This window comes from Telopea speciosissima, chromosome 1 (genome assembly GCF_018873765.1).
Source record: "Telopea speciosissima isolate NSW1024214 ecotype Mountain lineage chromosome 1, Tspe_v1, whole genome shotgun sequence".
Classification (NCBI taxonomy): domain Eukaryota; kingdom Viridiplantae; phylum Streptophyta; class Magnoliopsida; order Proteales; family Proteaceae; genus Telopea; species Telopea speciosissima.
Genome location: NC_057916.1, coordinates 599,951 through 627,240, shown reverse-complemented (window position 1 = coordinate 627,240; position 27,290 = coordinate 599,951). Strand labels below are relative to the sequence as shown.

Here is a 27,290-nt window from a genome sequence, read left to right as displayed (position 1 = left end):
TCCGAGATCCTGGCTCTTCATCATGTTATCCTCAGAGCCATCCAATCCCATATTGATGATGGGGCCTCAACCAAGCTTTGGCTGGACCACTAGCACCCCATGGGAATTCTTCTTCACCTTGTCTCCCCTAGAGCCGTCTATAACTCTGGGCTCTCCAAGCAAGCCACGGTGGCAGACATCATTCATCTTGATGATTGGGCCCCTTCAATCTCAGATCTCCCAGAGCTTACTGATGTGTGGAATGCTTTGCCCACTATCCATAGAAGACCTTCTGCGAGGGGAGATCAAGTAGTTTGGTACCCTTCTTCCTCCAGTTCCAACGCAGCCTGGGATTTCATTCGTTCCAGAGGCTCTTTATCTCCTTGGCAGAAGCTTCTTTGGTTCAAGCACTATATTCCTCAGCATTGTTTCACGGCCTTGCAGGTCTTCACTAATTGCCTTCCAACACAGTCCTTCCTTCTTCACCGGCAAATGGTTGTCTCCTCCTTGTGCTGCCTCTGCTGGAATGCCATTGAAGATATCAGCCACCTATATTTTGAGTGTCCTTCTCCGCCTCTGTTTGGAAAGGCATCCTTGCTAAATGTTGGTCCACAAGGCACAGAATCCTTCCTTTTGCAAGGGAGTGAATCTGGGTGGATATGTCATTTGCAGGGTCTTTTTTTTGTGATATTGAGGGGAAGCTAGCCTTCTGCGCTGCTATTAACCAGATTTGGATGGAGTAAAATATCAGGAAATGGACCTCCAAGTCCCGGTCTCTTAGCCAGATTTGGATTCCATTTCTTTTGACATTAAATCCAAGTTTTTAGATATCCCGATTTCTTGCATTGACTCTCTAAGGAACAGTCATGTTGTTGTTTCCTGAGGTCTCCCTTTCTCCACCCTCTGGCCCTCTACTTGAGGTCTTCTTGTATATTTGTTCATTTGTATTTCCTTTCTCCTTCTTTTGGGGGCTGTTGTAGTCCGTATTCAGCTCTCCTCCAGCTGTGGCGGGAGCTGGAGGATCCAGCCCAACAAAAACAGGGGTGTTTGGGTCATTTCACAGGCGCCACCCATATAAAATGGCCATAGCCCTCCTGTTTTTGCTGGGCTGGATCCTTTAGCTCCTGCCACGGCTGGAGGAGAGCCAGGTCCGTTGTAGTCCTCGTTCTCTTTGGTATTGAATTATTTATTCACCCAAAACAAAACAGCGAGCCTAGGCTAAGGGGGAGCCGGTTGCAATAGGGAAATGGAAAGACCCCAGGAGACAACAATGAGCCTGTTCCTTGGGGTGTCCCTTACAAGTTTGACGAGCAGCAAGGCAAGCTTGGAGGAGACCTCGAAGAAGATGGCATTCCAAATGTTGTCAAATAAACAGGGGTTGGAAGTCCATCTCTAAAAGTTGTGCTCCATCCAAAAGTGAGAGATAAAGGCACAAAAGTCAAGCTTGCCAGCGGTGTCACAAATAGTCCTCCCACCAGAAGTCATGTCGATCCAGAGCCATTCTCTTTGGAGGGGAAGCGCTCTTCTTCTGCCAGGCCAATAAAGACAGAGAATTTTCTTCCAAATAGAGGCAGCAAAGGGACAAGAAAAGAAAAGGTGATTTGTAACCTCCTAGCCGTTCCACCAAAGACAGCAGGAAGGGGGGACCTAGATGTGGCAGCGGATGAGGAAAGTCTGAGTGGGGAGGAAGTTGGATAGGGCTCTCCAGGTGTTGAAGTTGTGGCGGAGAATGCAGCCTTTGAACCACAACAATCTCGTACCAATAGGAGGTGAGGCCTATGTGTCTCACAAGGTCCCAAGCAGAATGGGAGCTGAAGGAGCCAATAGCAGAGGGGAGCCAAAGAACCACATCTCCTCTACCTCGGTAACAAAGGGGTGATGGGGGGGGGGGGAGGGAGGGAGCTCCAAATATCCAAAAGAGGGGGTGGGGGGGACCATGCACCCCTGGTGATGATGGAAGCTACCAAGGAACCTCGGTCAAGCCCCGAGGAGTAAATGTCTCTAGGCCGCAACACTAGAGAGAGGACACCAGAAGGGTGCCATTTGTCAAGGCAAAGAGAGGAGGAGAGGCCATCATCAATCCTAGAGCTAATGGCATCAATGGCAATGTGTCTGACTTGAAGAATTCTACGCCAAACTCAAGAAGCATCAATGGAGGAGCTAACGGACCAAACAGAGTCTTTGTGGAGGAGACTAGCAAAGACCCAAGAGGTCCAGATACTGTCTTTCAAGGAAACAAGCTTCCACTCTTCCATATCAGCTTGAGGGAACCAACAAGGTTGACATTTTTTATTCTTCTCAGCCCAAGGCCCCCTTTGGACTTGGGGAGGCAAATAGAGGTCTGAGAAATCTGGCCAAATCGACATCTATCCAACGGAATGAACACATGATCGCCTCAACAGCCTTGTTGGTAGAGGAGTTTAGTAAGCTCTAATCGACCTACATAAGAGAGGAGTTTAGCTTTCCAAAGCTGCAACCTTTTGCACAAAAGCTCTAAAATGGGGGAGCAATGACGGGCGAGGATAAGGCGGAGGCCCAGTTATCTAACAGGGAGGGCACCAATGGCGAAACCAGTGATGTGGATGAGTTGGGCTTAAATGTAGGATTTGTGGAGGTTAATATAGAGACCCGAAAGGCCTTGGAAAAGGTAAAGGGAGGACATGATGGACTCAATGGATAAGGGGTCGGCCTTGAAGAAGATCGTAAGGTCATCGGTGAAGGCAAGGTGGGAGAGGTTGGTGGGTTTACATTTGGGGATGGGGGAAATAAGGTGTTGGTCAGTTTTGGATTGAATGTTGCAAGAAAGGACTTCAAGGGCCAAGCAGAAGAGGAAGGGGGAGAGGGGACAGCCTTAGCGGATTCCAGCGGAGGAGGAGAAGTACCCTGTCAGGTTGCCATTGAAGAGGACAGAGAAGCGGGGGGAGGAAATGCATGAGTGGATCCTATGAACGAATGGAGGGGGGAATATAGTTGTCAAGGCGTCGCCTAGGCATCCAGGTACCTTGGTTGACTTGGGGGCCTAGGAGGGCGCTTGGTGGCCTAGTTGGTTTCATCTTGCTTTCGGACCCTCTCCAATGCCCTGGGTCGCCTAGATGCTGTGACAACTATGGGGGAAAGGATATATGGAGGAAGGCTTGGGAGATGAAACCCCATTTGATCGAGTCGAAGGCTTTATGGATGCCGATTTTGAAAAGGATGGAGTGGGAGTGGGAGTGGGAGTGGGGCTTGCGATCAAAACCACGAACAATTTCCTGACAAAGAATGATGTTGTCAGCAATGTTCTGACCAGCAATGAAGGTCGATTTGTTATGACTAACCAGGGAATACAACAAGCTGGAGGCGGTTCGCTAGGATTTTGGTGATGAATTTGAAGAGGAGGTCACAGAGGGAGATCGGCCATGGAGGAAGCTCCCAATTACTTGGGGATAAGGCAGAGGAAGGTGTTATTGATGCTTTGGAATTGGTTCGGGTTAAATAACAAAATTTTGATGGCAAGGATAAGATGATCAAGGTTGAATTTGTTGAGGAGGCCATGAGGGAAGGGGGGTTGGGGGAGGGGAAAAAATATCAGAGAAGTAGGATACATGATGCAGGTTTATCACCAAAACGAGCTTCTTTCCTTAGAAATAAGTCTAAGGTTGGGTTATATATATGTTGTGCCTTAGATCCCATGAATTTTCAATGTAATAGGCCACTTTTATGGGCCGAAACTATGGGTAATAAGGTTCCATACGGGATTAGTTAGTAGATTTCTTTTTATTTGGTTAGTGGTCATGTGATCACTTAAGTGATCATGTGACTTGGTTAAGTGGTCATTTGACAACTTAAGTGGTCATGGAACAACTTAAGTGTTATTTAAGTTGGGCTGGATTAGGACTCTATAAGTCCAACATGTTTTGAGTCTATTACTTTGTTATTTCAGTTTCCTAGTCAGTATAAGTTACCTAATAGATTAAGGATTGGGTTAGGCCTTTCCTTTATAGAGTAGGAGTCTGTTTTTGAGTCTTTTATATAAGGTTATAAGGTGGGCAAGCATGGTACACGATTTTTTATATCAAAAAGCTTTTGCTGCTCTTCTTCTCCATCAAGGATTTTTGTCTTGTGTTTGATCAAGGCTGGTGGGATTGGTGTATGCCCTTGGCTTTTGCTGCTCGGGTGGTTCGTTGGTGGGATTGGTGTTTGATCCAATCGACACCTTGTGGTGTGAAGCCCTGGTAGTTCTTTGAAACTCTCTTCAAGTTCTTTGTTCAAGTTATGAGTTTTATTCAAGTTTTCGTCTTCAAACAAGCAGCTGCCAAGGGATCTCTACAACAACAATGAGTTTTAATCACCCCATCCCCAACCTTTCTTCTTCTAATCCCCTAAATCACCCAAACTCTAACATCCCCTCCATCACTGAACAACATTCCCATAACCTAAATTCTGCCCAGACCAAACCAGCCAGCAAAATCCCTCCTTTTTTAGATCAAACTCTTCACCCCTGCCCCTATGGCACTCGATCCAAACCCTTGCCCCATCCCCCACTTTAAACCCTAGATTCCCCTATTTTACACTTTTCAAAAACCCAAAATTCTAACCCTAAATTGCTGTTAATTAAAATTTACACACTTCCATCCATCAAAACATCTCAGAACCTTTACTAATAGACTCCCCTATCTTGACTTGACATAACCGTAACACCAAACCCTAATCCTAACCCAAATTTCACCAAAAACCCCATTTAGACCTAGCTGATTCACCTGTTCATAACAGATCCTGGTTTACTGGCTCCTAATTGGTCTCCTACCAATCTAGGACTACATTAATACGGCTTCCGACTTGATGGCATCAACATTGGTGAGGATGGATCCATCTCTAAAAGTGAGCACGTGAATGGAGTTGGAATTTGTTTTGGCCTTGAGGGAGTGGTGGAAAAAGGCCATATTGGAGTCACCAAGCTCAGGCCATTTGATGCGGGATTTTTGCTTAAGAAAGCTTTCTTCTTTGGTGAGAACAGAGGATAGGTAAAATGAAGAGAGCTTTTCTTCTTCAACGAGGGAGGGGTAGAGGGGATCAACTTGAAGTCTGAATTGGATGGAGGCAAGCTTATCTCTACAGGTGGAGATGCGAGAGGAGATGTTGCCAAAGGACGAGAGATTCCAAGACTTGAGAGAGGTCTTGACATTTTTGAGATTTTTGGAGAAGGTAATGAGGGGGGAGGAGGAGTGGACAAGGATATCCCACGCAGCACAATGTCAAGGAAGTCACAATGGTCGGACCACATGTCAAAGTATTTGAAGGGTTTGGGATCGAAGGAGATGTAGGGGAGGATAAAGAGGGAGATGGGAGTATAGTCAAAGATGTCTGGGATATTAAGGAGGCAAAGGAGGGGAAGGAGGTGAGCCAGATCACATTCACAAGGACTCTGTCAAGATTGTAGGCAGCTCTGTCAGGGCCCATTGCATCTGTTGTGCCACGAGAATTTAGCACCCGACCATCTTAGGTCATTGAGCCCAGACTCATCAAGATAATCATTAAAAGCTTCAATAGCAAGGAGGTCGATGGGGGACCCACCAAACTTTCATGGCTGGCATGGACCACGTTGAAGTCACCCCTACTCCCCAGGGGGGAGGAACCAACAGGGGAGACAAGAGACCGAAGAGCATCCCAAAGGGGGGGTTCTATCTATAATACAGTTGTGGGCAAACAACTGTGAAGAAGAACAGATGGTTACAATTGGGGTCAAAGACATTGAGGTTGATGTACTGGGAGGAGGAGGAGGAGGAAATTGAGACAAGCAGCTTTGAAGGGTCACAGAGAAACCAGATGTGACCGTTCGGAGAGTGAGGGTAGTTGTGAGAAAGGACCAAGAGCGGGTGATGGAAGAGGTTATAGGGAGTGCATTAGGCTCAAAGACTTTAGTTTCCAGTAGACAACAAAGGGAAGACTTGGAAGATTTAAGGCGGGCACGAATGTCGGCGTGCTTTGCCAAGACATGAGGCCTCGGACGTTCTAAATTGTCTAAGGAATCATAGAATGGGAGGGGGGTGAAGCAAATGCTCAGAGGAGCGGAGGGGGGAGGACGAAGGGGTGCTTTAATGAAGGCGACGATACTCTCGGAGGGGAGGAGAGCAGGTCTCAGAGGGGAGGCCAGTGGGTAGGGGCAATCTCTAAAAGCAGCCAAAAAAAAATAGGGGGGAGCGGGCAAAAGATAAGGGTGAATAGGGATGGTGGGACGGTACAGAGGAGAGGGACAAAGCCGGGAAGGGTTGGGTTATCGAGACAAGAGGGTCGAGGTTGGGAGGGACAGGTGGGGGTTGGGTTTGGTTGGGGCAAGAGATGGTGCGATGGGAAAGTTGAGTAGGTGGGTTGGGAGCATTTGGTGATCGAGTGGGGTAGGGGGAGATGGGTGGTTGGACTGGGGTTGGTTGGGTTGAGAATAAGAGTGGAGGGGCCAGGTGGGTCAAAGGGGTGTAGTGGTTTGAAGTGGGGTTAGTCGTTGGGGTGTGGTTAGTTGCTGACAATGGGAGCAACAAAGGGGGGTCTCAGGAGTTGGGGAAAAAGGTTGGTGGGTTTCTATTTTGGAAACGATTAGGGTTATGTGAAAGGGAGAGAGAATTTCGGTGAAAGAGGGGAAGGGTAATGGCAGGGTATTGTCAAAGATAAAGTGAGGACAAGGTATGACTTTTCGGGGAAATGGAGGTGCTACTTTTCGGAAGCGCAAAAGAGTTGCAGCTCGGAAGGGTGACTCTTAGGGGTAGAGGAGCTAGCAGTAGCTCAGGTGAAGCAATAGTCAAGTCATCATCATCGTCAACATCAGAGGCAAGTTCTTGGAGGACCACAAACCTATTAAAACCATCGGTAGGAGCACGGCTGACCAAAGGACCTCTGGATTGTCAGAGTAAGTGGGATCACCGGTTGGAGGACCTCTGAGAGGGCGGCGAGTTCCATGTCTTCGACCTCGAGCAGGCTCAATGGAGCCATTAAGGGCATGAAGGGCTTCAGATTGAGTCGACTCAAGTAGTATATCAAGGTCATGGACATTGATCCTTCTACTTCCTCGAGCAAGCTCAGAGGAGCAGATGGGAATAGGAGGTCCATGGTGGAAGTTCGTGCCAAAGGGTCTCGAAGAGGATCGGCAGACGCTTGTGGGGGTTCCTCCTGTTGATCAGAGGAGACTAAGGGGGAGCATTGCTTGGTGGAGTGGCCGAACACCTTGCAAATAGTGTAGAGAGGGGGTAACCAATCATAAAGAACCCGTTGGGTGAAGCAGATACCTTCTTCGTTGATGACCGAAACCAAGTCTGGAGAAGCAGCTTCTACAGAGCCCGCCACAAATTCTTGCAAATGCGAGCCGGTCCATGCGCTTGGTTCTATCGTCTGAGTAGAGTAGGTTTCCGATGAAAGCCAACCTCAGTCCATTGGCACACCATAGTGGGGCAGGAGACCTGGGAGTGAGATCCACAAAGGGATGGTGCAGAGGTCCAGCTTGGAGAGTTGAAGGTGCTAATACCTATCTTAAGAAGATTGGCTTTTTTTCGATTTGCCAGGGGCCACCTTCCAAAGCGTGAAGTTTGTCTTAGTCATCAGAGAATCAAAAGATGAAGATGTCGATGGATAGCTGGTAAGTGTAGAGATCCACTGAGGGATGCCATTGCTTTTTAAACGAGGATTTGACAACGTGAAATGGGGGTCGGTTTCCAAGGAAATCGCCAATAAGGCAGCATTGCCATAAGGCAATCTCATCAGAGAGAAGGCCAGAGGGGCAGTGGCCGACCTTGGAGTCGTCGATGATGGAGGGAGGGACAGAGTGGATGAGATGACCTTCACGGGAGAAAGTGGATGCAAGTTCAAGAAGAGAGTTCCAAGGTTTACAACCAGGGGAGGATGGGGGGGGGAGGGAGAAGGGGACGGTGGAGACGGGTGACCAACGGCAGAGGCCGTCGGAGGGGTTTTAGGCATAGGGGTGGAGGAGACCCACCAATAAATTCTTGTCAACTCATAGAGTTGCAAGTGGCCATCTAGGGTATTTGAGATTTCTCTTCACTATGATGGTTAGCATGACAATAAACAAAGGTATATGCAGCTTACACATAAGATAAATAACATTTTATTAGGCCACAACTGAGGAAATAGCCTGTGGAAACTATATATGACATCGGGTGACGAGGATATAGTCTGTTAAATCCAACTTATGGGCACCCAAACATTGTAGGAAAGAAGGCAGCAATCTCTATCATCCAGCAATATTTGACAACAGAGGATTCAATGTAATAAACCATCAACCACTACAAACATTGGCTGATGGGTACATTTATTGAAGGAACTTCTATAGATAAGGACAGATATAAGAAAGAGTATCAACAACAACTCATTTGTCCTCCCTATAACAGAGTCTAACACCATTACACATCTTAACTATGGCTCTCTTCTAGTGCTGGTCCCTTTGGGAGGTTGCTTGAGGTCATTGACTTGGGGTAGGTGTAGAGAATTGGCAATTTGGATGGGGCTTCAGGGTTTGCCTCATCATCTAGCTCGAAGGGAGTGCCCTGTTCTTTTCTCCTTATGTTTCCCCTACATTTGGTAATAAATTTCCTCTGTTGTGTGGGACCAAATTATAAAAATAAAAAATAAAAAAAGAAAGTATTGCTTTCATGTCAAATTGCCATAGCATGCATAAGCCTCCCCATACACAAACTTGATATGTAGGTCTCAACATTTTAGCATTCCACCCAGTTGTCAGCACATTTCTTTGGGGAATGCTCTATAGTTCTGTTGCAAACATGATTAAACTCATTCTCAAACCAAAAGCAAGGACGTACTGTACTACAAAGAAACATTGTTCATGCCACATAGATGAAGAAACCATAGAAAAAAATCTCATGAACAGAGAAAATCTGAAGTTGTACAAGAGATTGTGTAGGATTAAACACCTGATTTACGTTGAATCAATCATCAAAGAAATATCTGTTTCAGTGTTTTGTGGTTCTTCTAATCCCAATTCCAACAGTAGGAGATAAACTCACTTAAATTCTTGGAGAAGTGCAAGAATCACCACTTAATCTATACAAAATTATTAAAGGAAAATAATAAAATCAAAGGAGATTTATGCACCAAAAAAAAAAATCAAAGGAGTTTAAATTACAGGGCTCCAAATACAGACTAATCAGAAGCCTTATAAGGAAACCAAAATCTCTAGGTTTCTCAGAAGTTTACAGTTTACTGTTCACATCTTGTTTATCTTTGTCACAAGATGAATTGTCTACCCATAATTTGTACACCTCAAAACATTAACACAATCATTTCAGTTATCCAAAAAGCTAAAAGAAAGGGCTGAAAAGAAAAGGTTCAGAAGAAATTAATGATCCATAGAAGTATAAGGCTATAAGCAGAAAGAAGCCATAAGGATTTATCACAAGCAGATTTCCATGTTACACATCTCTCAAACAATTTCTATCACAAAAACCAAATGAACTGATAACAGATATCATTTCAAGACATCAGACACTAACATTTGTTCATGCCCCACCCATCCCTCAACCCCCCCCCCCCCCCGAACAATAAAAAAGAAGAGAAGACACTAACAATTTAAAAAAAAAAAAAAGAAGAAAGAAACTTACTAACAATTGCAGACCACTCAAACTTCCGGAAAGCAATGTTATCTGAAAGAACTAGCTCATAGTTTGTAACCAAAACATCAAACAAGACATTCTTCTCAGTTGAATAAAATTCGTGTGCACGGATACACCTACGTGACTCCCTCTCTCCTTGGTAAATAACCACATTAAGCTCTTCAGCCCAATGATGAAATTCCTACATTAAGAGCAAACAAGATTAATGCCATCCCCATACAATTTAAGGATGTGTTACAATATCAAATAATATCCAATATGTAGTAACCACAAGTGCTAACAGTCTCAAAAGGATGTGTTGACCTTGGGTCACTAGAGGGTAAAACGCTTCAGATCAGAAAATTTGTGCCCACAAGTACAGAAAAGAGGAATAAACAACAAATTCAGCCTGGACTGTAAAATTGCAATCCTTATTTGCTGTTATTTCTTTTCTGCTGTTGGCTGTTAATTGGACTGTTCCAAGGGGCATGAAACTTTTGTCAACACAATTTTGTGTTCAGATTAGAGATGAGGTATTACTAACCTTCTCCCATTGGAAAAGCGTACTTTTGGGGGCAATGACAAGCACCGGAAGAGCACTCAATTTTTCTTGTTTCATACAATACACAAATGAAACCACTTGCACAGTCTTCCCCAATCCCATTTCATCTGCAGAACACAGTGAAGATTAACAAAAACTTGAGCAACTTATGCAGCTAAAAACCAGGGAGTTCGTCACTAAAGATGGGGGTTGCAATCTAGCTCAAAAAAAATTTCCCTCTATAATACAACCACAAATAAAACAGTCCTACATATAAAAACAAAGAGAAAAAAAGATACAGCCACAAATGGAAAACAGTCTTACATACAAAATCAAGGGCAATTACTTAGCGAGTATACAATAAATAAGCAATATCAACTAGAATGTTCCACTTTTAGGTAAAAATGATCCAACAACCTGCAAGGATAACATTATTCCGGGACATAAAGTTGTGTAGTAACCAGTTGAGTCCTCTCAATTGGTAGTCATAAAGAAAACCACCAGCCAAGTAACTTGGTTGCAAGTCTAGACTGGAGAAACTACACTTTTCACAAACACTACGACTTCTTAGAACAGCTTTCTGGTGCCTCTGTGCAAGCTTATCCAGTTCAGCCAATAATTCCTTCGTGTAAGATGAATCCCATGTTGCATCATTGTAATCAAGTCCCTTCCATTTCACCAGACACTCATGTTCTACACACTCTTCCCTTGTTTCAGATAAGTTGTACGCTTTACAGATGTTATTCACAGTATGCTTCTTCCTACATGCTATAACACGGTCTATCATTAACCACTCTGGCTTTCTCTGATCAATTATGGTAACACCATCTAACAATCTGCAATGAAATCAAAATGTAAAATATAATATCATAATTCCATAAAAATTTATGGCCAGAAATTGTGTAATTCTTCATTGAAGAAAGGAGAAAAACAAATAGCTAAAAGCCAAACCTTGAGGAAACAAGTTAGCATAGAAAATTGAATAACAGGACCTTAGAGCAATATGAAGGCCCCAAAATAAAAATAAAGAGGTTCCAGCCATACAGGTCAATTCTAGATTTAGGTGTCCAGCGAACTCAAAAAGAAGATGACAAAATAAAAGCTATCATAATGAAAGAAAAGCAATTAAATGACCCCGGAAAAACATGTGGCCTACCAACCAAAAAACTTTAGAGACAAGTCTGACTTAATCAAAATTCTTTTATCTATACCATCCCGCTGACATCAGCTTAAACAATTCATATATCAACCATAAGACTGGTCAACTCAATGAACTTTAAGAAACGCATCATATCAAAAGACCAATGTCACAACTATAAAAGAACTAAACACGTTTTTTTCCAGAGAGCTGATTGGCAAGATTAATGAAGGAGTTATCCCCAGTTAGTTGTTAGTAAATGAACATGGATTTCAAACCCAGTTCCAGGGTATGAACCTCTCTAGACTTTATCGGTACCAGCCCAGCAAGCCGGCATCTTCAGCAAAGAAAGAATTCAGTGGTGAATTGGTGATCCCAACCCTATTTAGTCCCTTAAACTCAAAACAAAACCAGCCCATCGTATTTTTTTGCATGCATTCCTGTGTTGTGCAAATCCAGAAGATCATCAAAGATCTAAATTGACTCCATTTCCATGAGGTGCAAATGTATAATAGCAACACTACTAAGCTCACTACCCAAAAAATCCTTATCCGATCTATGTGGGATGGAAACAGTGTACCCTATCAGAGAAAAGGGGAGAGGATAATTTGGATCATTTAATAGTCTTCATCCTGATGATTATCTTAAGAAGTTCGATGTTCTCTAATTTCTCCTTTTCTAATACATAGCAGATTTTTCATCCAAGGAATCATAAAAATGAAAGGGCTTAAGGCACATACAGCTAAAATCCAGCAAACACCATTTAGAAATGTTAAGATCCATGATATATAGACTACCACACGGGCGGGAGCCAAAGGAGTTGGGCTCCGGAACCATTAACATGGTAGAGCCAACGACAGGCTATTGCCTCCACACCCACCTAAACTATATAACTATATTTTTTATCTGAGGTTGTACCATTTGCACATATGTGTATAGGCTACACGGGCAGCTGTATCTCCTTTGTAATTGACATCACCTATAAAGCCACATGGAGGGATAGAAGGATTGCAAGGTGGATTTGAATAATCCATCAGACAAGGGATCCTCTAGATTGGCCACATGCCAATTTTATTAATCTGCATAGCCTACCATCTGTTAAGTAGGCTTCTGTATATTTACATTAACAAAAAATTAAAATTTCTAATCATGACATGATATGAAAAGGAAAAATACCATTGGAATATTATACAAAATGATAATTCTGCAGCCAAGAGATGCTGCCTCTATGGGTTAGGATTTGGGAAGATCCTCAAACACTTATTGGAATGCAAAGCCTGTGCCCTGCATCTTATTGCCTCGTGCCCTCACCCCTCAGACCTCAACCCCAATTACCTGGTAAAATGGGTAAGGAATATGCATCTTCAAAGCGCAGGGCAGGTTATTGTTGAAGTCGTATAATTTTCTTTTCAAGTTTGTTGCAAGTCATTTTTACTTTAACAGTTTCAATGTTTATGAGTGGTTCAGAACATTAAAGTTTCATATGCATTCATAAAGTTTACTCGTGAGTCATAGTCACTTTTTATTTGAGAATGAATATATCGTTCTTAAAGTAAGTCTGACCAATCATATTGGTTTATAAATGTGGGTTTGAAATTGTAATTGACAAACAATTAATGAAAACAATATTTCTCCACAAACACTCTTCTCTTTTGGTGCAACTCCAACCATCCAATTAGCCGTGAGACTCCATCAAAACTCTTTCTCTAGGATTGGTTAGACTCTGCAGATTGTTCAAGTAATCCTTTCATCCTCTAGTTAACTTCCTTTCAGTTTCTGCACCTTGAACTCTTGAATACTCAGTTCCTGATTTCTTGGGATACTTAATCAAAGAAAGGGAGTTGGCAGCAAAAAAATTGATTCCATACAAAATCATGACTTACGGGAAATGCTTCTGAAAGTGATGCAATCGAACACTATCTGTAAGATTGATCCACTCCATGGGAACCTGGAACAAAATGTATATACTAAATAAAAATAGTGCCAAAATGACAAAAAAATCAGGCACTCAGTGGCCCTAGGGGTAGTCAAACTTAAGATACAAACAGACTCTGCAAAAATTGTTTTCAATGGAACGCAGACAAAACATTTTATTCATGAAAAAAAGGGGGCATATACAGGACTGAGACTGATATACCATATATACAAAAGCTGAAACTACATCAACATGACAAAGGAATAGAACATCACAAAAGGAAAATAATCGGACAGAAAGAATAGCAGACCCAAATTCCCTATCAGCCTATGAACACCCCCTGTTTGGCCAACTGGTCTGCCACCTCATTAGCAGATCTAGGTCTCCAAATGAATGAACAAATCATTTTAGAAGCTGTCAGCCGACTACATCTAATGACATAAGAAAATCTCAATGGAACTAGAGAATCTGAACTCATCCAAGCTATCAGAGTAGATGAATCACCTTAACTAATAGGTTATGGAAACCCACTCTCAAAGCACATTTCAGCCCCTTAAAATGACAAAAACTCAGCCCTTACCGAGTTTCCCTCCGCCATTGTAGCTGCGAAAGCTATCAAGATTGCCCCAGCATTAGATCTGAATACCACCCCAGCTCTGAGGTCTGGATTACTGAGAGAAACCCAATGAGCCACCCCCCCCCCCCCTCTTCACCTTTCACTTTGTCAAATACTGATTGCACTTGTAGGAATTGATCCCAAAACAACCGAGCATTTCTTGCTTTCTTCCCTTATAGGCCAAAGGATTGCCAGTACATATCCTTCCAGAGAAACCTTCCCAGGCTCCAAATGGAGCCATTAATCAGAACCTAATTAACCCCACCAAATCCATGAGAAAAGTCCATTCGGGTTAAGCATAGTGGAAGGAACACAGTAACTTGCATAACAGTTAATAAGGAAAAGGAGCATGTGGATGATCCAAACAAATGGGATGGAACAATTTATTAAAATATATATATATATAGATATAGCCAGAAAACAAGATTTCGTTGTCAAAACTCCTTTGGAATTTAAAAACCCCAATCCTGTTGCCCAAGTGGTGATGAGAGAGAGAAAAAACATCATGCAGTGACTGTAAAAGGTTTTGAACCATTCAAATTTCCTCATCTCTAAAACCCCTTTTTAAGTGAAGGTTCGCTCAACCCTACAGACTCTAAAACCATGCCGTCACTGCCTAGGGAATAAGTCTCTAAGAGGTTGTTCCCCACACCACAAGTCTTCCCAAAAGGTAACTCTCTTCCCATTTCCCCCCATCATATCTCAACCACTCAACCATCCAAAGGAGAATTCTCTTGATGCTCTTCCCTGGTGAACTTACAGTTACCCTCTCTGCCTCATTGGTAACACATTATCAGAGATTCCTAAGATTGCACCAATCACCTGGTGCCATAAAGCTTCCTGTTCCACCGGATATCTCCATATTCTTTTAGTAAATAATGTAGAGATAACATATCATCACTCAACCAAGTAACCCATAACAATAAAAACACAATACTGGTTTCCAAGAAGATGACAAACCAGTTGCAAATCATTCTTACAACGTAAAGTGCTAAAGAAGGCCCAAAGACATGCTGCAAAACAACACATGAACAAAATATTAACAAAAAGAAGAAACTATAACAATAGGCTAATTTCTGAATTTTTTTATACAAAATTCAAAAAAAAAATTCCAGAAAATTTAAGTCCTTTGGACAAAGCTTCTACTCATCTGTTAGCTATATGGCCAGAATACCGCCACGGTATTCTGGTCCTCTTTCTTTTGTCATTTTATTTATTTCGTACATGTGGTTTAGTCCCACATTGCTAATGTACAATTGTTTCATTCTTCATTATGATTATAAATAAAGATGTGCTTGGGATGACTAAATCATCCAAGCATTCATTCTCTAATCCTATTCTGTTAACACGGTATCAAAGCAGAATTCGAATTAGGGACCCCCCCCCTTCTCTTCCTTTCTCGATTTCAGCCTCCTCCCCTCTCATTCGCAACTTTTTTTTCTTCTCCTTTCCCCTTGTTCTTCATTCACCCCTATTAGGGCAGCACTGATGAGGTGCAATAGATCCAGTGGCTGCCCTCCATTACCTCATTCTATGATCAAGTTATTTGATCAATAAGGACAATTTCAGCTCCAGTTGCTGCCTACGATATTTGAAGATTCTGTTTTTTTTGTGGACTGCTCTCACTCCCTTCCAAGGAAGCAATCTACATCATTGAAGACTCAAGAACTGCAGCAGTATTTACTATTCTGGATTAGTTCCTATCTCCACCAAGTTTGAAGACATCCTAGATCGATTATTCTTCCACCAACTCAGGGTTTTGAAAAAACCCTGAGCATTATCGATCTAGGGTTTGCAGGTTCTTGTTGCGGCTGATATTTAGCAGAGTGATTCAGCATTACTAGAGCACCACTCGATCCTAGTTTCAGCTCCATCTACTGAGATTTTGCTCTTCTTCTTCCCTACATCGATCTCATCAATTTCAGGGTTTTTTCCAAAACCCTGTAAAAATCGATCTAAGGGATTTACTTGGCTACTGTTGCTGATTTTTGGAGACCATTGTTCTACCACTACCAGCAGGCTCTCCTCCAATTTTCAGCCCTTAACTTGGAGGATTTCTTGGGTTTTTCTTCACAACAGCCCCCTTCTACGATTTGGGCTTCTCTACTGTCTTCATGGGTGACTCTGTAGATTCGACTGCTACTTCTGTTGGTGATGGAACCAGCAAGCCAGATTATCACACTTTTTCTCCAAATCCAATCAAGTTGGATGGCAGTAATTATTTGCTTTGGTCTAGGTCTGCATCCTTTGCCATTGCTGGCCGTGGCCTTACGGGTCATATTAGGGGCACTACTGTTATGCCCACTGAGGTTAGCGCTGCTCAAGACAAATAGCTTGCCAACAATGGAGTTCTTATGTCCTACCTAATTGGTTCTATGACTACAGATCTGCAGCACAATTTTCTTCTCCTTGACACAGCCTCGAAAATTTGAGCTGCTTGCAAGGAAATTTACGGACAGCTTGGCAATGATGCCATATTTATGAACTCAGGAAGAAGGTCCTTCACACTACTCAGGAGGAGTTGACAGTCTCCAAGTACTATGCTACTTTGCGCAGCCTTTGGCAGCAACTGGACCACTTTTCTGACTTTCACCCAAGTACAGCTGCTGATATTACTTCTTACAAACAACATATGGACAAGATCAGAGTCTATGATTTTTTAGCAGGTTTGAATGTCGAGTATGATCAGATTCGGGTTCAGGTGTTGGGTCACAAGCCATATCCCATACTTGAACAGTCCTATGCCCTGGTCTCCTCTGAAGAAAACCGTAGGGCTGCCATGTTGCACCCTCCTATTACTGACAGATCGGCACTCCAGGCTGCTGCCCCTGCCACTCCTGCACCTAGTGGCACTGCTTCTCTTGGTGATTCTACTACTGGGTCTGTTGTTTGTGAGTACTGTCACAAACCTTACCGCACCAAGGAGAAGTGCTGGAAACTTCATGGGAAACCGGCTGACTTTGAAGCTAAAAGGGCTACCAAGACCAAGACAAAGACTAAGACCAAGGCCCATCAGACTGAGACTGTTACTGCGGCCCCTGCTACTGACCCTGGTCTATCCTAGGATGATCTACAGGCACTCCTTCGTATGCTGAGGTCTTCCGCTGCTGCTGCCTCTACTACATCAGCTACTGCCAATTCTTCTGCTACTTCAAGTTCCCACTTTGCCCAGTCAAGTATTCCATTTGGGGGTCATTGGGCTTCTGTTGCTTCACATCCTTGGATCATAGATTTTGGGGCTACAGATCATATCACCGGTTCCTCTGGTTTGTTTCGTAGATATTCTCCCACTTCTGGGAAAGACAAGGACAAGGTAGTTGATGGTTCCCTTTCTTCTATATCGGGAAAAAGAATCATCAACTACACTTCCTCTCTTCCATTAACTTCTGTTTTGCATATTCCTAATTTTACTACTAACCTTCTTTCCATTAGTAGTATTACTCGTGATCTTAACTGCAAAGTCACTTTCTTTCCTTCTCATTGTGTGTTTCAAGATCTGGACTCTGGGAGGACGATTGGATTGGGTAAAGTGCACGGTGGGCTGTACCTGCTTGATGATGGTCGCTTCTCTCCACCACCATTGCCTTCTCCACTACACCAGAACTCCATGGTCTCTTCTGAACTCAACCAGTGGCACTCTAGGTTAGGTCACCCCCCCTTCAGCAATTTTAGCACATTTATTTCCTAGTTTGGTCACCCTTCGTACTAAGGATGACTTTTTTTGTGAGGCGTGTGTTCTGGCCAAACAAACACGTTCAAATTATCCTATTTTAAATAAAATGAGTTCTTCTTGCTTTCAATTAGTGCACTCTGATGTTTGGGGCCCTAATCGTAAACCCTCTATTTCTGGTCATCGGTGGTTTGTCTCTTTCATTGATTGTCATTCTAGGAACACATGGGTGTATCTTTTACACACAAAAAATCAGGTTTTTTCATGTTTTCAGCACTTTCATAAAATGGTCCAAATCAGTTCTAGGCTACTTTCAAAATATTGAGAAGTGATAATGGGACAGAGTATAAAGAATCACAATTTCAAAAATATTTGGCTGACCATGGAATCATTTGTCAAACTAGTCGTGTTGATACCCCTGCCCAGAATGGTGTGGCAGAAAGGAAAAACCGCCACTTGTTAGAAATGGCCAGAGCTTTGATGTTTGCGAAAAATGTCCCGTCTCAATATTGGGGGGATGCGGTTCTTACCTATCTCATCAATAGGCTGCCCTCTAGGGTACTTAACTCCCGTAGCCCCTCTGATATTTTGATTGGTAATTCCTCCTTTATTGTGCCTCCCAAGGTGTTTGGTTGTGTGTGTTATGCTAGAGATACCAAATCTCCAGGCAAACTTGAACCTCAAGGGCTCCGTTGTATTTTCTTGGGTTATTCTCCAACCCAGAAAGGCTATAAATGCTACCATCACCCTTCCCGCCGTACCGTGGTTAGTATGGATGTTATTTTCCATGAGTCCATTTTTTATTATTCTTCGCCACCTCTTCAAGGGGAGAGTATTGGTGAAGATGTGTAATGTAGTCCTATATACGCAAGGCCTAATAGGAGCTAGGTAAGATCAGAATTCTGGAACTGTTTGTTAATTAGGCAAATTTGGGGCTGTTTAGGGTAAAACTAGGGTTAGGGTTAGGGTTAGGGTTTTGAGCTAGGGTTTTATTTGGTAATGATGGGCAGGTTTTTAGGAGTCTATTGGTGTAGGTTTGGATTGATTTGGATGAAGTTGAAAATCTAGGGTTTCAGGTTAGAGGAAGAAGGGAATAACTAATTAACAAACAACTCAACGGATCTACAGATCTGCAGTAGCAGCAAGTTGAGGAAGCTTGATTGAAGAAGAAGAAGGACCTCCCGATCTACAAGATGCAAGTAGTCGATCGGAGTCCACCAATCCCTTCACTTTGATATTACTCACAAGGCACACTCACGATGGAGCAAAGGCAGCAAGCATAAAGCTGAGATTTTATTAATCGAAATTCGTCTTCAATACTTGACCCCCTTAGAACCTTATATAAAAGACTCAAAATTAGACTTAGACACTAAAAAGGAATGGCCTAACCCAATCCTTAACCTATTAGCTAACTTAAACTGACTAGGAAACTGAAATAGACTCAAAATAGAGTCCTAATGACTTAAAAACAACTTAAACTACTTAAAATAAAAGAAGATTCTCTACTAGCCAATAGGATATAAGAACATCTTAGCCAATAGGATCAATTCACTTAAATTAGACCAATTGAACCAATTGGATGCAACCAATTTAACCCGGTTCAATTAAAAACACAAAATAAAAACTAAGTATGGAAATAAACTAAACTAAGCTAAGGCTCCTACTAAAACCCTAGGTTTAGGGTGGCTTCTTTAATCCGAGGAGGCTAGGATCTGCATCAACTCTCCCCGACTTAGAAACATTCATCTCCGATGAATGGGTGAAATCCATGCAACACTCTGGCAACTTGGGGCTGAGCTTGTTGACATCATGAAGGGGAGTCCAAGTACCATGCTTGTGTGAAGAAAATCGTCCACGAACCTTGTGATGAGGAGGAGGAAGCAACATGTGGGCAACAGCTTCAACACTTCCCTGGCAAAATTCTGTTGAGGTTATAACAGTGGGAATATGGTCTTCAAGTCGTGGGGCCTTCTCTTCGAAGAACCAAGGGGGCATTACAAAGTCAATGTGCTCAACCTCCATAGGGTCTTCAATATTGATAACCTTCTCTTTCAGCCCCACCTCTTCAAGAACAGCAACTGGCTTGTCATTGTCTCCCTGTGAAATGTTCCCAATTACCTCGTCACAATCAACCATATCATCCATGAGAACTGGAGCAATTGTATGGACACTTCGAGCACCACCATCTATGTCTTCGAGATAACAGTCTAAGTCTTCATCACTATTGGGGGTAGTGCATATATACCTTGCTCATCGTGCCCTTCAGGGGTTTCTTCTGCCTTGGCAGCCACATTAACAGGTCTATGCTTTTGTGGGCATGCGTTGGCATAGTGCCCAAGCTCATTGCAGTGGAAACACTTGTGGGGTTCATTGCTGTCCATGGAACCTTTACCTTTATGATCAGCACGTGGAGGGGTTGTAGGGCGGGAAGAACTACCAACAGAGTAGCTTGATCGAGTAGAGCCAGCAGTAGAATTCCCAGCTCGATTGTGACTAGTGGTAGTAGACTTGAATGCTGAAAAAGTTTTGACAGTACCCTCAGTGGAGGAATCAAATCTTCTATTCCCAGCCAATAATTCTTCAGCCTTCAATGCCTTCTCAAAACAGTCCTTGATGTCCAGAACATCAACAACTCCAATAGCTCTAACAATATCAGATCTCAATCCCAGCCGAAATCGAGATAACATCTGAGTAGCACTCTCCCTGGTATCAGTACGGGAGGAAAGAGAATCGAACTGCTGCATATACTCAGATACAGTCATAGTCCCTTGCCAGTTGAGTTGATCTTGCATCTGAGCTCTGTAATATCTAGGCAAGTACTTCTCTTTCAAATCATACTTCATGTCCTCCCAATTAGTAGGTGCATCCCCTACACGCTCCAAGTCTCTCTTTGTCTTTCGCCACCATTCTCGAGCAGGGCCAATCAGTTTGGTACGTGCCAATCTCATCTTTCGATCTTCAGGCAAGTCATACCAGTCAAAATAATCATCCAGGGCAGCAAGCCAATCATAGAATACTTGTGGATCACATTGCCCATTATACTCTTTTAGCTCTAGCTTGACCTTTTGTGTATCGTACCTCCTGTTAGTAGCTTCATCTCCAGTAAAGTAGGATCTCATGTATTCCTCAAAGTTAGGTCTTCGAGGTGCTTCTATAATTCTGTCCTTATCTTCCCTGTAGTCATCTCTGTTGGGTCTAAGTCGGTCCATGTACTCTTTGTCATGTCTGGCATGATCTCTGTGGTCCCTGTGACGTCTGGGATGACTTCTATGATACTCATCCCTTCCTAGAGTTCCATGTACTTCAGAATGAACTTTGAATCTATCCTCCTCTACATATAGAGGGTTGTTTACAAGAGGCACAACTTGCCTTTGTTCTACAATCTGTAACTGATCATTGATCTTATGGAGCATGTCCAGGATTGCAGCCATTGGATCAGGTGGGGGTAGTAGTGTTGGATCAACAACAGGGTTGCCATGTTCTTCCATGGCTCTGATACCAATTTAATGTAGTCCTATATAGGCAAGGCCTAATAGGAGCTAGGTAAGATCAGAATTCTGGAACTGTTTGTTAATTAGGCAAATTTGGGGCTGTTTAGGGTAAAACTAGGGTTAGGGTCAGGGTTTTGAGCTAGGGTTTTATTTGGTAATGATGGGCAGGTTTTTAGGAGTCTATTGGTGTAGTTTTGGATTGATTTGGATGAAGTTGAAAATCTAGGGTTTCAGGTTAGAGGAAGAAGGGAATAACTAATTAACAAACAACTCACCGGATCTACAGATCTGCAGTAGCAGCAAGTTGAGGAAGCTTGATTGAAGAAGAAGAAGGACCTCTCGATCTACAAGATGCAAGGAATCGATCGGAGTCCGCCAATCCCTTCACCTTGATATTACTCACAAGGCACACTCACGATGGAGCAAAGGCAGCAAGCATAAAGCTGAGATTTTATTAATCGAAATTCGTCTTCAATACTTGACCCCCTTAGAACCTTATATAAAAGACTCAAAATTAGACTTAAGACACTAAAAAGGAATGGCCTAACCCAATCCTTAACCTATTAGCTAACTTAAACTGACTAGGAAACTGAAATAGACTCAAAATAGAGTCCTAATGACTTAAAAACAACTTAAACTACTTAAAATAAAAGAAGATTCTCTACTAGCCAATAGGATATAAGAACATCTTAGCCAATAGGATCAATTCACTTAAATTAGACCAATTGAACCAATTGCATGCAACCAATTTAACCCGGTTCAATTAAAAACACAAAATAAAAACTAAGTATGGAAATAAACTAAACTAAGCTAAGGCTCCTACTAAAACCCTAGGTTTAGGGTGGCTTCTTTAATCCGAGGAGGCTAGGATCTGCATCAATGTGGCTTTCGAAATTCCTTTACCTGAGGTGCCTCTAGCTGCTGCCCAGCCATCTTTACCACCCTCGGCTGCTATCCAGCCCCCTTTACCACCCACGGCTGCCGCCCAGCCCTTTTTGGATGCTTCCCATCCAACTTTGGATGCTGCCCATCCTACTTTGGAGACTGCCCAACAACCTCGGGCTGTTCCTCCCTCACCTAATGGGAATCCTTTACAGGGGGAGACCATAGAAAATAGTGTTGTTAATATTCCTATTCAGAGGGAGCTGACTCCAGTCCAGAGAACTATTGGTGAATTTCATAAGAGAATTGACAACTCCAACATGATCACCTATACAAGGGGCAAATCCACCAGAGGGCAGTTGCATCCCACTGTAGCACCAGTACCAATCCAATTGCCGGCTCCAGACACAGATCCTACATCTCCTGGTAATCCATCTCCTTTCGACCTACCTATTGCACTTCGCAAAGGTACTAGGACTTGCACTTTGCATCCCATATCTCATTTTGTTTCTTATAACTCTCTTTCTCCCTCTTTTCGTGCATTTGTATCTTCTCTTTCCTCTATCTCGATTCCTAGAAATTGGGAGGAAGCATCTACAGATGGAAAGTGAAAGGCAACAATGTTGGAAGAAATGAGAGCACTACACAAAAATAATACATGGGATCTTGTGGCTCTTCCTCCAGGGAAAAAACCAGTGGGATGTAGATGGGTCTTCGTGGTTAAACAAAAAGCTGATGTCTCAGTGGATAGGTATAAGGCACGTCTGGTTGCAAAGGGGTTCACTCAGACTTATGGAGTTGACTATCAGGAGACCTTTGCACCAGTGGCAAAGCTCAACACCGTCAGGGTGTTATTATCTTGTGTTGCGAATCTTGGGTGGGATCTTCAGCAGTTAGATGTCAAAAATGCCTTCCTCCATGGAGAGCTTGAGGAGGAGGTATATATGGACATTCCACCAGGTTTTTCTGATGACAGGACTAAGGGCAGGGTCTGTAAATTGAAGCGTGCCCTTTATGGTTTAAAGCAGTCACCTAGGGCCTGGTTTGGCAGATTTCATAAGGCTATGATTTCAGCAGGTTACAAGCAAAGCAATGCTGATCACACTTTGTTTATCAGACGGCTTGGTAACAAGGTTACTCTTCTCATAGTCTATGTAGATGATATTGTGGTCACGGGTAATGATGGTGCTGCAATCAGGGATTTGAAAATTCTTCTTGGCCGTGAGTTTGAGGTCAAAGATCTTGGCCCCCTAAAATATTTTCTAGGGATAGAAGTTGCTCGATCTACAAAGGGCATCTTTCTTTCTCAAAGAAAATATGTCCTTGATCTATTGACTGAGACAGGGCTACTTGGCTGTCATCCTTCAGATACTCCTATGGAAGCTACTACAAAACTTAGGGAGAAAGAGGGTGAGCCTGTTGACAAGGGTGCTTATTAGCGGTTAGTGGGCAAACTAATCTACCTTTCTCACACACTCCCAGACATTGCAGTTGCTGTAAGTTTGGTGAGTCAGTTCATGCATGATCCCTATTCCTCTCATATGGATGCAGTCCGTCGTATTTTGAGGTATTTGAAGTCTGCTCCGGGAAAGGGAATCCTTCTATCTCCCAATGGTCACTTGAAGATTGAAGCCTATACTGATGCCGATTGGGCTGGTTCTCCTGACAGGAAATCTATCTCTAGCTGCTGTTCCTTTGTGGGTGGGAACCTTGCCACATGGCGTAGCAAAAAGCAGAATGTTGTGGCAAGGTCTAGTGCTGAAGCCGAGTTCCGCGCAATGGCACAAGGAATTTGTGAACTTCTGTGGCTTAGAGGATTATTGCAGGATATTGGTGGTGTTGTCCATCTTCCTATGATGCTTTATTGTGACAATAGAGCCGCCATTAGCATTGCTCATAACCCTGTCCAGCATGATCGTACTAAACACGTGGAGGTTGACCGTCATTTCATCAAGGAGAAGCTTGAAGCCGGCCTCATTTGTGTTCCCTTTGTGAAGTCCACTGATCAACTGGTTGATGTGTTCACTAAGGGGCTGAGTAGCAAGCTGTTTCATCCTATCTTAGTCAAGTTGGGCATGCATGATATATATGCACCAACTTGAGGGGGAGTGTTAGCTGTATGGCCAGAATACCGTGGGGGTATTCTGGTCCTCTTTCTTTTGTTATTTTATTTATTTCGTACATGTGGTTTAGTCCCACCTTGCTAATGTACAATTGTTTCATTCTTCATTATGATTATAAATAAAGATGTGCTTGGGATGACTAAATCATCCAAGCATTCATTCTCTAATCCTATTCTGTTAACATCATCCTTCAGTTGTTTCTCTCTAATGGTTAGCACAACCAGACTTAACAGCTGTTAAATGAAATAAACAAAAAAAAAAACCCTTGTAATGATGGAGACAATTCAAATTCTGCAACTCCACCCCCATACCTCCAGGCAAATCCACAAAACTCAATAACAAAAGACACACCTTAAGGACTCCCAGTATGCAAACCTATAAATAGACCTCTATATTGGTCCCAAAATGGAGGCATGTTCCCTGGTCTTTGACATCTTTTGCTTAGGCCTTCCTGAAGCCACCTCTCTTGCCACTACATAAAGATTGTTTGATCCACATTTTAAATAAAGTTTTCACCACCAAGGGCCATCTTGGCAGGCATAGAAGAAGGATTTTTGTTGGGAACAGAAAATAATGCAGGTGAATTTGTTGACCAAAAGGCATAGTGGGATCAGTTTAAAAGAACGAGGCTGATGATCAATACATTTCCACACAAATCATGGCAGTTCAGAATGGAAGGCTCAGTCTTGTAGAGAACTATTGTAGAATATAAATATTGAGCTTCCACAACTGATGGCATCCAAATCCAAAGAACGATATTACTAATTATGGCCTTTGTACATGGAAAGAGGTGACAAGATTTTTGTGACAATTTCTTCACAAGGAAACCAACAAAGTGAGAAGTGGCAAAAAGTTACATTTATGGAAAGAGGAATAAGCTTGGCTGGGACTGTTTATCATTGGCCAATGCTGTACAGATTCGTAACCACCAAAAATGACAGCCACCCAATGGTTCCAGGATTTGAAAAGCGCTTTCATTTTCCAAAAAAAATGCCGACCAATAAGCAACTTGAAGGCTTGAAGAAGCCTTTTTTCTTGGTTGCATGAATGAAGATCACATCAGACCTTCATTATAAGTTTATAACAACTCCAGAGTTAGGATTACCAATCCAAGGGCAGGTACTTTATAGCAAAATTGTTTATAAAAACCTTCTGAAGAAGATGGTACAAAACTCATCTGTAGGCATGCATTATACATACAATGTCAGGTGGCTCTAATTTTACGAAGCTACAATGCTGAACCGTTCAGTTGGAAACAGGTAAGTCCAATAAATGTATTTCTTCGTAATCAGTCCAAGACATAATAGGAGAAAACAAAAAACCAATAACTTGGAAGCCGATGCCTATTATGGACTGTTCAGATTATGGAAAGAATTGCAGGAGGAGAATATTTGATGGCTGATCTTGACCCCAATCCATTCCTAATATAGAAGATCTTTTTTGTTGGGCTGGATGTAGACATATAGGGAGTTTTCTGTGACTGACCAGCTTATCACTAGGGACAACTGGAGATCCATCTTCCTGGATGAAATATAATTGGAATGGTTATACTAATTATAACAAGATCCATGCTTGTGGTTTCTTGTATGCATGTAGATGGTTTCAAATAACTCTGTACGTAAATATTTTGGTATTCTTAAGATAATACATCTATTGTCTCGCCAATCAAAAAAAGATAGAGAGAGATGTAGATCCAGCATTCTATTTCAATTTGAAGGCTTCAATGTCTTCAATTTCAATAGGATACCCACGCAAGGAGACAAGATGTGGGGGCCTGGGCCATTGTATGTAAAAGCACTTAAATTAGCCAATCAGAATAAGCAATAACGAGGCAAAAGGAGGGCGGGAAGTGAAACCAGAAAATCTGAATCAAATATTCTATAAAAAGGAAAGAACCCCCCAATATGTAAATGCTAGACAGAAGCCCATCCCCAACCCCCCACCCCCCACCCCCACCCAAAAAAAGGAGGCACAAAATATTTTAGTGAAAAGGAAGAAAAAGGTAATAAAAAAAGGGATAAGTGGAAGACGGAGAAGAAAAGAATTTCCAATCCCGAGTCCAATATGCAAAAGAGAAGAATACCCAAGTATCATGGTGATGTGAAAGTGACACCCATTGTATAAGGAACTCATCCCGCCAGTTATTATCACAGCCAGAAACAAGCCTTCTTCGACCTATGATGCTTCTGATTTTCTTGGGCACCAACTTCTCCTCCATCTTTTCCATGAACGATAAATCCTCCTTACAAAAAGAGCAAATCCATTCCCCCTCAGGTGCAAATTGTAAAGGAGGATAAAGGCAAAAAGTGTGGAAAACACGGGAACAACCAATCGCCTTGCATGGGAGAAACCATTTGCTTGCTTCTCCATTCTGCATGAAAAGCTTTACGATAAGTAAAATTTTGAATATCAATGTAATACAATAAGCCAATAAAAGAGGCTACACACAAAGAGTAACAGACCTGACAAATAGAACAAAGTAATGTTTTGGTCAACCCACAATGCTTAAGTTGCAAGCCAAACCCATTATATTTTCTGTCAAGATGATCAGCAACATTGGCTCCTCCAGAACCTGAGGAACCAGAGTGAGAACAAGATTAAAAGGCAAAGAAAAAGCAAAAAAAAAAAAAAAAAAAAAGAATATTCACATCAATGAAATATTAAAGACTTGCAAATAAAAGGACCTATCCGCTCTCCCCCCCTCTCTGGCGGGCGGTCTCAATTCTCCGCCAAAATGTGGACCACAGATATTTCATCTACGGTCTTTATGTTTTGTCCTACTCCCCTCCAGCATTAAATTCCCAAGACACGACTATCAACTCGTGCTTTGACACTATTGTAGAATTCCGTGAATACTGCCTTGAGCCAAAGAGACTACAGCCATCTTGATTTATAATAAAGAGAAGAACATTCTGGAATGAGTACAAGGAAAGAAATACTCTTATGACTATTCTACCCCTGAACCCATATACAACACTCCCCCTCAAGTTGGTGCATACAAATCAAACATGCCCAACTTACTAACAATATGAAAACATAACTTATTGTAGATCCCTTTGGTAAGGATATCAGCCAACTGTTCACTATACTGGATAAACAGAATACAAACTATTCCCTGTTCCAATTTCTCTTTAATGAAGTGCCGGTAAATCTCAACATGTTTCGTAAGATCATGTTGGACTGGGTTGTGAGCAATAATGATTGCTGACTTGCTGTCATAGTAGAGTTGCATTGGAAGATCAGCATTCATCCCCAAGTCTTTAAGAAGCCCCTTGAGCTAGAGAAGTTCACAAATACCCTGTGCCATAGCTCAAAATTCAGCTTCAGCACTAGATCGAGGTACAA

The 27,290-nt window shown here is 42.5% G+C and overlaps 1 protein-coding gene across 1 annotated transcript in view; it reads right to left on the bottom strand.

Moving 5' to 3' along the window:
* LOC122671681 (CHD3-type chromatin-remodeling factor CHR7-like) overlaps positions 1-27,290 on the bottom strand; it is a 104,869-nt gene that overhangs the window by 53,541 nt on the left and 24,038 nt on the right. The window contains exons 8-13 of the mRNA XM_043869054.1: positions 26,408-26,517; positions 26,029-26,316; positions 13,132-13,196; positions 10,528-10,946; positions 10,114-10,238; positions 9,579-9,771 (exon numbers count right to left, since the gene is read on the bottom strand). Of these exons, the coding sequence (XP_043724989.1) occupies positions 9,579-9,771; positions 10,114-10,238; positions 10,528-10,946; positions 13,132-13,196; positions 26,029-26,316; positions 26,408-26,517 (1,200 nt within the window). The remainder of the gene's footprint in view (positions 1-9,578; positions 9,772-10,113; positions 10,239-10,527; positions 10,947-13,131; positions 13,197-26,028; positions 26,317-26,407; positions 26,518-27,290) is intronic.